This window comes from Cibotium barometz, chromosome 39 (assembly GCF_041138505.1).
Source record: "Cibotium barometz isolate CiBa-2024 chromosome 39, ASM4113850v1, whole genome shotgun sequence".
In the NCBI taxonomy this organism is placed as follows: domain Eukaryota; kingdom Viridiplantae; phylum Streptophyta; class Polypodiopsida; order Cyatheales; family Cibotiaceae; genus Cibotium; species Cibotium barometz.
Genome location: NC_141084.1, coordinates 48,704,221 through 48,718,641, shown reverse-complemented (window position 1 = coordinate 48,718,641; position 14,421 = coordinate 48,704,221). Strand labels below are relative to the sequence as shown.

Here is a 14,421-nt window from a genome sequence, read left to right as displayed (position 1 = left end):
GGTCTTCGTCGATCCTGCGTTGGGCTTCCTCATAGTCCCGTCTTTCTTCTTTTTCTATTCTCCTTCGGGCCTCGTCCTCTCTCCTTTGTTGTTCCATCTGAAAGAAGAGGGAGATGTAGTCGGGTGCTGCTGGAGGTGTCGAAGGACGTGCTACTGCTGCCTCCAAGAGTTGGAGACGCTCCATGAGTAGCTGGTTCTGAGCTCTTAGAAGAGCTATGGTGTCTGCTGTGGGCGGAAGAGCAAGGTCTCCTTCGGGGGAGACGTCTTCCGGCTGATGAGTACTCTCTCGTGTAGACATGATGCTGAAGTCGGTGGTCGTGCCGGAACGCAATCTAACCATCCGAGGATGCCCCCATGCTAGGATACGGTGTGTGTGGACTATCTGAATCTGATACCAATGTGATATGCAGCGGAAGTCTTTGTATTGGTTGATCCTGTCACACAATATGCTCACACCGTCTTCTGTATCCTGAGTTTCGTGAGTTTAGCAATCCATTTCATTTACTTCAAACTTTTAAAGAGTTGAGAGAGAGATATGAACACTGTACACCAGATTGGGTCCCGAATTACCCACTGAAGGGCCCCCTATCCCGATAACGAGATAGTATTTGCTTTATTACTTTAGAGAGAATGACTTTGGACTGTAGATAAGCCAAACGCAAGATCTCGGAGGATCGGAGTATGGCTGATCTGTACACTGCTGTAGAAACACCTCAATGACTTGATCTCGAGCCTATGCACTCCTCCCAAGGGCATGAGGAAGGGCTGCACACCTGAGGCTCAAAGAAGAAGAAGGTGGACTGTTCTACACACTGTTAGAATGCTGAAAACACATATGAATGCTGAGTTACCTTCACCAGATGACTGCTGAATGTGTTGATGATGCACGGAATGCTGGACACTGATGCAAACAACTGTTTCAAGGCTGGAAACTGCTGTAGACTGTTGCTTCAGGGCTGGATTCTGCTGTGGACAGAAACGCAGGTGTCTAGAGAGGGCTGTGGACTGAAACGCATGAGCAACAGAGGACTGCAGGTCTGCTGCTGTACGGCTGGAGCAAAACGCAGATAGACTGCTGTACTGCTGCACCAAAACGCAGGTATGAAGGCTGCCAACTGCTGGTTTTCAGGCGTGGAACTGAGCTGAGGGGTATGCTGAATCTAGGGCATGAACTGATGCTGAATTCAGGGCTGAAAGAGGCTGAGGACAGGCACCTAGGGCTGGGCTGAAGCTATGGATCTCAAGGGGCTGGAGAAGAAAGCTTATGGGCACTAGGGCTGGATTAGTCTTAGGCTGAAAGCAAGAGAGAGGAGAGCTCTTAGCACAATGAAGACTGAATGAGCAAAAGAGGCTCTAGGCAAGCCTATTTATACTAACTGGAGGTTGGTCATTTAATAAAATTAATATTTATAAATGCCCAATAATGCAAATAATGATAAATAAATACTAATAAATATGGGAAAAATACCAGATAAATCCAGTAAATTCCCTAAGGCTTTGGGGATGTTCTAAATGATGCACAGGCATATGTATGCATATTATGCAAAATGCAGAGTGCTTTCTGATGCAAACCCTAAGGCTTCTACTGACTCTACATGCATGAATGATTCTCTCCAAGTGGGTTAAGGGACTTGACTGACTGACTGACCCACTAAGGCTGAGGAATGACCTACGTAGCTCGTGCCTGACTTATCCTGGACTGAGGATGTACAATGGGGTCACGGCGTACGACAATTATCATCCTATTGGGTTCTAAAACTGTACAAATGTTGCACTTCTGATGATGAGCCATCTTGTCACCATGCACTAAGTGCAGAGTGCATGTGACAGTAGCACCGCCTCAACTGAGGTGTGTACCGGATCCGCCCGCCAATCTCCTATACCAAACAAGCTCATGCGGGCTGAGTGTAATCGGGTCTGCAATAGGTCCGTGAGCCCCAAGTCATTGAAGTGGTGAGAAAACTCCAGTATCTGATCACGCAAAACTTCCTCTACAGAGTTGCAATCCCATGCTGTGTCTGGGGCAACACTGAGAGGAAAGGAGAAGGCCACCATGCTGCTCACCACTGAAGGAGAACGAGAGGGATGGCACACCACGCAAACTCGCAAGGGCGCGACCAGTGTCTCGAACGGGCCAGCATCCAACTGGAGACACCTGAAAAAACCGTAATCCACTGGGAGCCCCATCACTCGCGGGGGCCCCCCAAGGGAGGCTGGAGAGAACTCTGTGGCGGGCGAAGCTAGGATCGCCATCTCCATCGGCCCGGAGTGGCGGTGGAACAGCCGCTGAACTGAACTCTGGCCTACCCAGCTGCGCTGCCCCGGGGCAGTGGGTGGTCTGGAGGAGTATCCTGGAGAGGCCGAGGGAGGGATGGTGGCTCGCGGAGAGGAGGGGGGAGAGCGAGGAGAGGATGGAGAGGCATCTGCCAGAGGAGAGGTGTCAGGGGGGGCCGCCGGGGGAGGCGGGAGGGGGGGGGGACTGGGGGGGGGAGAGGGGGGGGTGGAAGGAGTGCTCTCCGGGTGAGGGGAAGAGGGGCCGGGGGTCGCAGAGTGCGGCCCGGGATCCTCAGGAATCTGCTCCAGGGAGGGGGCGGGCCCCCCGCGGGGGGAGGCGGGAGCGGGGTCTCCACGTGGGGGGCTCCACCGGCGGCCTCAACGGGCACTGAGACTGAATCCTCGTCCATCGGGGTGGGACCTGCTGGCCGCCTATCCCTGACTGGAGCATAAGTGCGGGTAGGTGCCTGGACGCCAGCCGGAGTCGCCTGTCCGCCAGCCTGTCCACCATGTGCTGCCTGCTGGCGTCTGCGACGGTCCCTGCGGGCCGGGCGTTTCCGCCGGCGAACCTCCTGCCATCCGCCAGCCTCCTGGGTCTGCGCGGCATCCTCCGCCGGGGCCTGCTCGTCAGATGATGGCGCCTGCTGAGACGAGCCAGGGATGTCCGATCTCTGAGGTGGATGGCCACCCCTCGGGCCTCCTGAAGGGGGTCCAGAGGCGGCAGAGTGTGAAGGATGAGCCCCCTTGCGGGGACAGGCGCATGCGAGGTGGCCCATCTCCCGACAGATGTAGCACTGGCCGGGGAGGCCCGAATACTCCACGCGCTGTATCAGGTGTCCTCCAGAAAGACAAGGGAGGAGGATCGTCTTCGGGAGGGACTCCGGTGACGGAACCACAACACGAATGGCCGGGAGTCCTGCTGCCCGAGCTATCACTGAAGCCGCTGTCTGAGGCGTCTCCACCACCTGCCCGAACGCCTTGCCAATGGATGACAAGAGGGGCAAGTACTCCCTGCGGAGTTTAGGAAAGCAGATAGTGATGGGGAAACCTGTCGCGCCTGCTAGCGGGTCAGAAGCGGGGTCGAAACTGTGAGTCCATCGCGCCAGGAACGCCCGGGATGAGCGGAGGGCAATGGGGCTCCGAGCCAGCACCGTCTGAGCTGCCTGGGGGGGACTCGAAATCCACCTGGTAGTAGCCACGTCCCAAAAAATCGACGCTGACGATCTTGGCAGGCACGCCAACGAGGCTGCCTTGCAGAAGGTCGCGAAGCTCTCTCCGCATCGGACGGCTACCCACTATCTTGCAGACCAAGGAGGAGGCCTCAAGAGCGGATACTGTGGAAACAAACAACTGATGATCTGCATCTGTGAACTCCAGACGGAGACCGGAATCGGCAGGGGTAGTCGGAGCGGCTTCCATGGAGTCCTCCAGAGGGAAAAGGCCAGAGACTGGGGTCACCAACGGGAGGGACACAACCCTACGAGGAAACATGGAGGCGGAAGGAGAGAGGATAGTGGGGGCGGAGCCGGGGGGGGGGGGGGGGGGGGGGGGGGGGGGGAGCTGAGGCGGGGAGCTAGCGGTGGGAGGAGGGGCGAGACGGAGGGGGAGGTGAGGGAGAAGGCGGGCGGAAGAGCCGCGAAGCGGAGGAGAAGGCGGGGGGGGAGAGATGGCGGGGGAGGAAGCGAGGAAGGAGGCGGGGGGGGAGAGATGGCGGGGGAGGAGAAGGCGGGCGGGGGGGGGGGGGGGGGGGGATGGCAGGGGAGGAAGCGAGGAAGGAGGCGGGGGAGAGAGGCGGAGGAGACGGCGGGGGACAGGCGGGGGGGGGGGAGAGGGGGGCGCGCGACGGCGAGAAGCAGCAGGGGAAGGAAGACGGGGGATGAGGAGGAGCTCGCAGGAGCAGATCTGCTAGATGCTATTTTATCCACACAGATCTGTCCGATGCAGAGGGGGTGTTAAAATGTTGCATCCTTCCTTTTATGCTGTCGTGGAGCTGTCAGCTTGTTTTCCTACAGCCGACTGCTTCATATACTAGTATATAAGAGGTGCTCCCTTTATTCATTTATCATATCATTCCTTGCCCTATTTGCTGGCTCTTGTACTCTATAACCTCAAGCTAATAAAGCTCAGTTCTTGCTTGCAATCTTTCTCTCTCATGTTCATTGCTTCCGCTTGTGCACATCCTTTCAGAAAGGACCTTCATGACTGCAAAAATGCCACTCAGACAGGTCGGTTCTCTAGCTCTTGTCGACTGGCCACAAGATGCTGGTTGAGCTGTTGCACAACTGTCGGCTGCTGGCCGACTGCTTGGTGAAGCCCTTGGATGCTTTTGCAAGGCAAAGCCCAAGTATGGGCTGCCTCTTGGGGCTGGCCTTAGGCTGACCCCCTTCTATATGAATGCACTTAAAATGCTTTACATGCATCTAATGCTAAGCTTGACACATACATGCTCCTAAATGATGCTTTCTCCAAGTGGGTTAAGAGGACTAACAACTGATTGACCTCTAAAGCTCAGAGGCTGACCTATGTATCTTGTGTTTGACTTTCCCTGGACTGAGGGCTCACAATGGGGTCACGGCATATGACAAGTAATCCTAGAAAAGGTTCTACTTCTGTACAAATGCTGCACTGAAGATCATGCCAATGTGTCACTGTGTACCCCAATGCAGGTGCACGTGACATTCCCTCCTGCTTAACTTGGCGGCAAGTTCAAAGCTTCCAAGTAGTCCGCCAACAACTGGGGATACTCTTGAAAGAACTCTTCATCGAGCCAAAGTGCTTCATGGGTTCCATGGTCCTTAAACTTCGTATAGAATTGTCGTATTCTTCGATCGGGTCCATGCTTCCATCTGTGGAGGAGAATCTGTTCTGGTGCTATAACTTCAGCTTCGTCAATCATATCTAGTTATTGCTCTTTTGAGATATCCTGGAATGTTGGACCTACATATGGCTTCAGCCAAGAAACATGAAAGACATTGTGCATAGTCCAACTTTCCGGCAACTTTAACTTTAAAGAGACATCACTTAACTTCTGAATGACTGGAAATGGGCTGAAACTTCGGATTATTGAGAGTTTAGGACAACGCTTGCCCACTTGTTTTAGCCGTCTGATCCAGCTGAGGCGGGAAGAGGGCCTACGAAGTCCATACTGATGTCATGAAAGGGTCCCTCAGGAAGAGGCAAAGGTTGTAGCAACCCTACTGTTTGGTAGGAGGTACTTTCACTTTTTGACATATCTGGCATGATTGGACATGTTGGTAGACATCCCGGCGCATCTTAGGCTAATAGAATGACCTCTCTAACTTCTCCAAGGTACTGTTGATATCTCTATGACCCCCAACCAGAGAATCATGGGCATCATGGAGGACTTGACACTTGTCTTTGAGTACACAAAGGTGGTTCTTGTAAAACAACCATCCATCTTGTATACTGTAATAGCTTGGGTCGGAGCTGAGGGCCAACTGATATTGAGTCCCGAACTCTGCCAAATCCGGATACTGTGCCTTCATACTGTCTAAGTCTTTGCCTTGAATTTCAAGCACAGTGGACTCCTACAATGTTTGAATAGTGCCCTTACGACTAAGAGGATCAACAACGGGGTTATGCTTGCCTAGAATGTATTCAATCATTCCTCCAAACTGTTGGAACAATTAACTCCATCGAGACTGCCTGTCACTCCATTGAGCACTAGGCATGGTTTGCAACCATTTAAGTGCCCAGTGATCTGTCTTAACTTTGAAGTCCCTCCCGTAAAGGAAGCGCTTCCAACGTTTAAGAGCGGTCATCACCCCCAAGAGCTCTTTGTCATACACCGAATAATTCTTCTCGGCGTTATTCAACTTGTGGCTATAATAAGCCATGGCCTACCATCTTGTTGTAAAACAGCTCCAATGGCAAGATTACTGGCATCGGTAATCACCTCGAAAGGATCATCCAATGACGCCAACTTCAAAATTGGAGGCAAGATTACTGGCATCAGTAATCACCTCGCAAGGATCATCCCATGACGCCAACTTCAAAATTGGAGGCAAGATTACTGGCATCATTAATCACCTCGAAAGGATCATCCTATGACACCAACTTCAAAATTGGAGACTCAAAGGTAACTTTCTTCATGGCCTGGAATGCCTCTTGAGCCTTGCCTGTGAATGGACACTTTCTGACGACGAGTCTTCACACCCTTGAGTAAGCCAGTAAAAGGTGCTACAAAGTCAGAAAACTTGTCCATATGTGTGCTATAGGCCTGGCAAAGGCCCACAAATGAGCGGATTTTCTAGGCTGTAATGGGAACATCCTAACTAAGAATGGCTTGTACCTTTTCAGGGTCGAGGCTAATACTTGAAGAATTGATGATGTATCCCAGGTAATGTATTTCTTGTACTCTAAACTCACTCTTCTTGGCATTGATAAACAACTCATTGTCTTGCAAGATTTACAAAACTTGTGCCAAATCTCGCTCATGTTGCTCTGCAGTCCCTAAGAAGATAAGAATGTCATCTAAGAAGATAAAGACGCATTTGCCGATGAGATCCCGAAAAACTCGAGACATCATTTTGTTGGACGTTGCTGGTGCATTGATGAGACCAAAGGGCATCACCACAAATTCGTAGTGGCCACGCTCGGTCCTAAAGGCCGTTTTTGGAATGTCGGCCTCGAAGATCCGAACCTGATGCTAGCCACTCTTAAGATCTATCTTAGAAAAAATGTTTACACCATTGAGTCGTTCTAGGATGTACTCTATTCTGGGCATGGGGAACCTATTCTTCACTGTTAGCTTGTTGAGCGCCCTGTAATCCACACATAATCGTGTAGACTTATCTTTCTTCTGGACAAATAGAATGGGAGCGGCAAATGGTGAGGAGGATGGTTGGATAAAACCGGACCGGAGTAACTGAGGTAACTGTTGTTCTAGCTCGCTCTCCAATGCCTTAGAAAGGCGGTAGGGAAACTTGCTGGGAGGTTCTGAACCAAGAACCAACTCTATGCGATGGTCCTCAGGTCTGTCGTCTCACAACATGATGTTGCTGTAGTGAGACAAAAGACCAACCATCAGCTTCTCCCCTGCGGGTGCTTCTTGAACTGCATTAGATTGAGAGCGGACGTGCAGTAACGCACACTTTGCTCCTTTTCTGATCACTCTTTGGGCCTGAATGTGGGAAATGAGTGGAATGCCAAGAATGCTCCTATACCCGTGAATCATGAAAGGCTCAGGAAAGCCTTCAATGATGGTGAAAGTGTCCTACCTCCAATCAGGAATGGGTTCATATTGTCTAAACCACTGGATCTTGAGGATCATGTCACACCCTAAGAGAGGGGAGACGATGAAATCCCGCTGAAATGTGGTCCGTTTAACCTGGAACTCAAATTGTAGAGCTTTATGAGTAATGTGTGTACGTAGACCAGGAGTAAACCCGTCCACGTCCAAGTACAACTCATCTTGGTAGCCAACTGTGGAGAGATGGCATCCTCAGAACTGTCGAAGAGGACAATGAACTGCTGTCCCTTTGAAGTGCCATAGACATGGATGAGAGCCTTTGTCTTGCCCTCAACCTCCCCCTCCTGCTTATCATCAAATACCATTGGTGGCACTGAATTCAAAGAGGGTAAAAGCTGAACGGCATTCGAGGCTGATGGCGGAGGTGTGAATGATTCTATGGCATAGTTGCATTCCGTACCCGTACTCATCCGATGTGTACCTTCAGTACTTTCCGTACCACTCCATATGTACCGTACCTCGTACGGATAAGGTCTGCGTACCAAATATGAGGTTCAACATACAACACTTATTTGGCCCATTTTTTAATTATTTTAGTCAGTGGTCATTGCTCAGTAGTTAATAGATTAGTTTTCATTTTAGCATTACCATTTTCTTTCATGCTATTTTTGTATGGATGCTAGATATTCCTTATTTCACTATATATATATAGTAAAAAACTTGAGCGTACTTAAAGTACTTATCTTTATGCGTACTTTACGTACTCGTACCATATCGCACCGTACCTAAAGTACTCAACCAATGGTGGCTACTATGGAAGTGGATGCGTGGAATTTAGGACAATCTTTCTTCCTGTGTTCCACAGTGTGACAAAAGAAACAACGGTTCTCTGTCCGGTACTGTGTCTGTTCATTAGGCTAGAGATAACCTCCAGTTATACCCTCCTTAGCTTTTTCCTCAGGAGTCTTCTTGGGCATAGAATCTTTCTTATGGCCCGATTTACTTGAATAATTTTTCTTTTGGTCCTTTTGGTCTTTGCTGTTCTGAGCCCCCTTACCTTGGGTAGATGACTGTTGGGTGGATGACTGCTGTTGGGGCTTTGGGGTAGACTGTACCTGCTTGGGCTTACCTCCGTTCAGCATCAGCTCCTGATTCTGAGTGAGGGTTAGTTCCCGGGCATAAGTCTGAGGCTCAAAATTCCGCACTGGGTATCTAATGGTAGTGTCTAGACCTCGAATAAACTGCTTGAGCTTATCTTCTTTTGATATGCCCAATTGTTGGGCCAGTGTAATGACCTTGTTTGAATAGGTCAAAACAGGGGAATCACCCTGAGTGAGTTTGTAAAATTCATCCTCAAGATTGGTCATGTACTATGGTGGAAGAAAACGGGCTTTGAGATCAGCCACGAAGGTGTCCATCATACTTACTAAAATTTCACTTACCATCATACTTACTAAAATTTGGAGAGGTTCGTATGACAGTGGAGGAGGACGAGGAAGGTGCTGCTTGATGAGGGAGAGCCGCCAGAATTTGTGCCATGGTTTGTTGATTCTGGATTTGCATAGACTCCGAGTCGAGTCTTTGCTGGAACTCTCGGTCAGCCTTCTCTCTACGGCATTGGTCTTCCTCAAATTTGCGTGTGGCTTCCCTATCCCTATGTTCCTCTGCACATCTCAATTCTCTTTCTTCATCTGCTTTTCTTTTTACTTCGTCGTCTTTTCTTCGTCGTTCTTCAATATGTAGAAGGACTTGTGCTAGATCTGAGATGCCTTCTTTGGGTTTCTCCTTTTCGGCGGCAAGCTGCATCTTTAGAGAATTTATTTGCTCCATCATCGTTTTCAGGAGCTCTTCTATGCTTGGCGGGAAGTGCTTTTTTTGTTTGGAAGCTTTGTGCCCCCTTTCCTTCCTACTGGCTTTCTTCGTGATGTGATGTTTCTCCTGACATGGTGGAGGCCTGGGTTTCTTTTCCCGACCGAAGTATAACCATCCACCGGATACTCTCTTTTGTTTAGGTAGCCGAGTTGGGTTACCAACATGATGCTTTGATACCAATGTTAACATGCACCGAGGTTGATCGTGATAACGCGCAACAGGGCCTTCTTTATACCTTTCTGTGGAGAGAATTTCTAGCGTCAACTTTAGAGAATAGGAGAATGTAGAAGACAACACCGGATTGGGTCCCAATACCCACTGAAGCCCCCCCCCCCCCCCCCCCCCCCCCCCCCCCGCGCCCCCCCGCGCCCCCCCTGCAAGCAGGAGTATTTGCTTGTATTATTCTTTGGAGAAATGCTGTACAATGCTGAGTACAAATGATATGAATGCCCAACGCAAGGACGAGGAGGGCCAAACGTCAGCGGAGTATCCAGCTATCCCGAGGCTCTGCTGAAGACTCTCCTTGGCCACTAATGCAAGTCCAGATGACTGAAGGACTGCACATATGCTGGCTGAGATGTAGAGTAACTTCCTTGTTGCCTGGAGATGAGTAGGACTGCTGAGCGCTGATTTTCACTGCTGAATATCTGAATGAATATTGTGGGAATGAGGCCATGCCTTTTATACCTCCACAAACAGCAGTCGGAGGCTGTCGGCTGATGCAAACAGTCCCACGACTGAGAAGTGTCCAGTCGGCTGTAGAAAGGACCTTCACGACTGCAAAAATGCCAGTCGGATAGCATTAAATGCTGGTCGATTCTCTAGCTCCTGTTGGCTGGCCACAAGATGCTGGTCGGGCTGTTGCACAGCTGTCGGCTGCTGGCCGACTGCTTGGCAAAGCCCTTGGATGCTTTTGCAAGGCAAAGCCCAAGTATGGGCTGCCTTGGGGCTGGCCTTAGGGTTTGCCCCCTTCTATATGAATGCAGTTAAAATGCTTTACATGCATCTAATGCTAAGCTTGACACATACATGCTCCTGAATGCTTTCTCCAAGTGGGTTAAGAGGACTGACAACTGACTGACCTCTAAAGCTCAGAGACTGACCTACGTAGCTCGTGCCTGACTATCCCTGGACTGAGGGCTCACAATGGGGTCACGGTGTATGACAAATAATCCTAGAAAAGGTTCTCCTTCTGTACAAATGCTGCACTGAAGATCATATGCCAGTGTGTCACTATGTACCCCAGTGCAGGGTGCACGCGACAAGAAGACTCCCATAGCTTCCACATGTGACAACCAATTTCAGAGACCGAGGCACTCACAAAGCCGTTTGGTTGGACGAGGAATTCTTCCAAGAGTACCCACAGATATTGGGAGACTACTTGGAGGCCATGCAACTACTGCCAAGCTAAGTAGGAGGCAATGTCACATGCACCCATGCATTGACGTGCAATGTGACACATGGGCTCATTATCAATGCTACACTTGCTCAGAAATAGTACCCTTTTTAGGAATACCGTGACCCCATTGTGAACTCCAAGCTAGGGACATGGCAAGCACGAGCTACATAGGTCTTTCCAATCCTTTGGTGTCAGAGTCTGTCACTTAACCCACTTGGCGAACAATCAGTGCATATAAGTCAGCCTAGCATAGCATACATATAGAAGCATTTAGGTATAGCAAAGAATTAAGGCTCTAGGCCAGCTGTTGGGGCCAGCCCATGTACCTTTCCTTGTGGGCCACCATGGGCCACATGTAAAAAAGGCATACAAGGGGCAGGGGCCTAAGATCTAGTCAGCAGCCCTACAAGGCTTGGGACAGCAGTCGCCGTCAGTTCAGGAGCCCTGACCCACACGTGTGAAGCGATGGTGGACAAATAGCATTTCAATGATTATTTCATCAGTCGTGGGAATTTTGGAATACACCGACAGCAGATTCTATGCGCCGACCAGCAGCATAAGCCCATATATAAGCATCCCTTCAGCCATTGCATAAATCATCTCATTCTTTCTAGAATTCAGTCATAGAAAAGTGTAGAAGTATGTGTGCTTGAGACCTAGGTCTTGTGCATACATTTATCTTAGCCAGGCACTCTTTGTGCTTCATTCCCAAGGCAGCCTGAAGCTCTCTTCAGCATTCAGCCTTCAGCAGGACATCTCCCTCAGCAGATGTGGGGGCACATAAGGCTCTGTGAAGTGGCTTTGCAGTTGTCTTCAACCTGTTTAATGGTTCAACAGACGTTTGGTCTGCATTGTCCTTGCGTTTGGCATTTCTCCATCAATCATCTTCAGTAAGTTTTCTGCATTGTAACAGAAGTTCTCCAAAGTAATAAAGTAAATACTCTTGGTTGCAGGAGGGGGCCCTTAAGTGGGTAGATTGGGACCCAATATAGTGTGGTCGTTGCATTCTCTCTCTCTTCAGCTCTGTCTCCTGTGAATAAAGATTAAAGTGGATTGCTTCATGCTCACTAACATAAAGGTATCAAGACGGTCTTGTTGTGTGTTACACGATCATACCAGTTGCGTGTTATACCATGTATAGATAGATACAAGAATGAGGGTGCGAAACACCATATTTCCAGGTATATGAAAACAAATCAAACAGTGGCTTCATACCCTAGCCTCAAGGCCAAGGCAAGAACCATCCACCGCCCAAGTCCAAGATAAAGGGAGAACTTCACGCTTGTCTTCTACTCAAGCCCCTTGGCAGGAATAGAGACACCACCGCCAAGCCCAAGGAAAGGGGAGACGCGTGCCTGCTACTCAGTCCACTTAGCAAGAGGAGAGGCACCACCACCCAAGTCCAAGACAAGGGAAGAACTCCACGCTTCATACCAATCCTAGGGGTGCTGCTTTGTGGTGCTGAAGTAACTCCCAGATGAGAGGATGGATGGGATCTTGAAGGCAGGGCGTCTGGATCCAAGTATATTATAATTCATATTTATTTGCATCCTCGTTGAGTACTGACGATGTGACTTGTATAGTGTAGTGATATCAATCTTTGCTATGCTTGACTTCTGTGTGCTTGTGGGTAAGAATCTGTGCAACGATTGCATATTTGGGCATGCTGTTCGATGTATATAAACACTCTCTAAACCAGATTTGATCTGTTGCAAACAGAAGTTTCATGTGTACTTGGCTGGAACAGAAGGCCCTGTCGTCTTTTGTATTCATGGAGGCGGCTACTCGGGGTAAGTGAATGGCTAGACAGAAATACAATGTAGTTCACTCTGTGAGGGCGTCTTTTCTTTTCTAGAAACATTGCAAATTTGTGAAAGTTACTGTTCATAATTTATGCTCAAGTTGTTTAATTATATAACTACATTAGAGTTGTTTTTTATTATTAAACATTGTATGTTCAAGAATACAATTTGTGATCTAGCTATAATTTCACACACACGCACCTTTCAGGATCTTTCACGACTTATACTAACTTGCTTGAGAAAGGAAATAGGGGAACCAAGAAGAAACTTTTATGTTTGAAAGCTTGTATAAAAAATAGTTTCATCCTCAATACCTTTGCATTCTAGTGAGATGGAGCTTTGAAAAAAGAAAAAAATTGTATTAACATGTCTGGCATAGTTGCGTCAACAGATATTTGGAACTGTACGAAACAGTTCGTTATACGAAACCTGTTTTTGTCAGGCTCTCAAGTTTCTAGGCATGTTTTAAAGGTTCTCAACCAAGGGAATGTAAGTGTATAACAAGGAGGTTAGAAAAACCTAGAAAGAAGGATGTGTTGTCATTGAGAATGTCAATGCTAGTTACTTTATGGGTGTGCTTTCATTGTAGGTGTATGTGGTGGGGATGTCGGTCACCGCCATGCAGGCTGAAGGGGGGGTGGGCCAAGTTATGGAGTGGAACTGAGCTTATGGGGGCCAGACGATGTGGAAGTCGGAGTGGGGGGATGAGGGAGGAGTGCATGAAGAGGACGTTTGAGAACATGGAGGAGGAGGCTCAGAGAGAAGAGGCCTAGATCATTTGTGGAGTCACTGTGGGGTGGACAACTCAAACCAGGAGCAGGTGCTGCCAATGGTTCTGAAGGGTCGATCAAAAGTGGACACTCTTCAAGCCTTTGTTGAAAGGCGAATTGGGCTCTTCGTGACTTGTGCTCTGACAATTTTCTGCACTGGCAAAATACCACCTAGAGAGGACCTGGTGACTTGGCTTGAGAAGGAGGTGCTTCAAACGAAGGTGATCCAGCAGTTGTTTTACTTGGGTAAGGGTTTCTTCAACGTCCTCTTTATTGATTCCTGTTGGGTTCCATAAGCTTTTGTTAAAGGCTTCACTGTTCTTCAAGAAGAGTTTTGTGCATGTGCTGCCCTTGGGGTCCTATGCTTGTATGTCAGGGCTTGATTAAGGCCTATCCTGTATTGGTGAAGTTGGTGGATCTTCCTCCTTGGCTAGGGCCTGCCAGTGCGTTGGGAAGACCATTGTTTGTGCCATCCTCTCTTGGCAAGGCTTCCAACAAAGTGTGTATAGCCTTAGATACGGAGAAGATGACCCCTTAAGACATGATATACAGCTGGTACACATGCAGGTGTTGAAGGCGAAGCTCAACTTTGGCTCGTTTGCGGGGGCCTGCTTTCATTGTGGTAAGTCTGATCGGTATGCCAGATCTTGTTTGGTTCCTAAAGGTCTAAAGGGGGAGAAGGGTCTTGATGCTGGGGCACCTCTCAAGAGGGGTCTGGATTCCTCTGTAACTCCCTCTTCTGGGCAGGGAAAGGAGGATGGCCAGGCTTTGCAGGTAAGTGCTCAAGGTCAGTCTGATGCAAAGGGAAAAGGGAAGGTGATTTTGGACTCAAAGAAAGGTGAGAATTTGGTAGGGGAAGGGGGTATTATGAATAAGGGGAAAAGATAGTAATGGGGTTGATGTCAGAAAGCACTTGGTAAGAAACCTGGTAGGAAAAAGGGCTACCTCCTTTCTCCTCCTACCTTCTCTGATAATTCCTACAATGTTTTGGGGAGTGAGGACAGTGCCACCTCTTCCCAACAGAGGTTTGAGTTTCAGGTGAGATTGGATGAGAGGAGAAGAAGGAAGCAAGGGGTGGGGAACATGGAAGTG

General features: G+C 49.1%; 1 protein-coding gene across 2 annotated transcripts in view; it reads left to right on the top strand.

Annotated features, from left to right (window-relative positions):
• The window catches only part of LOC147616188 (esterase/lipase/thioesterase family protein), a 91,380-nt gene that overhangs the window by 44,580 nt on the left and 32,379 nt on the right, over window positions 1-14,421 (top strand). For both annotated transcript variants that reach the window (XR_015262693.1, XM_086778838.1), the window contains exon 3: window positions 12,477-12,547. Coding sequence is in view for 1 of the 2 variants with exons in the window: in XM_086778838.1 (XP_086634964.1) it covers window positions 12,477-12,547 (71 nt within the window). In the remaining variant the exon portion in view is untranslated. The remainder of the gene's footprint in view (window positions 1-12,476; window positions 12,548-14,421) is intronic.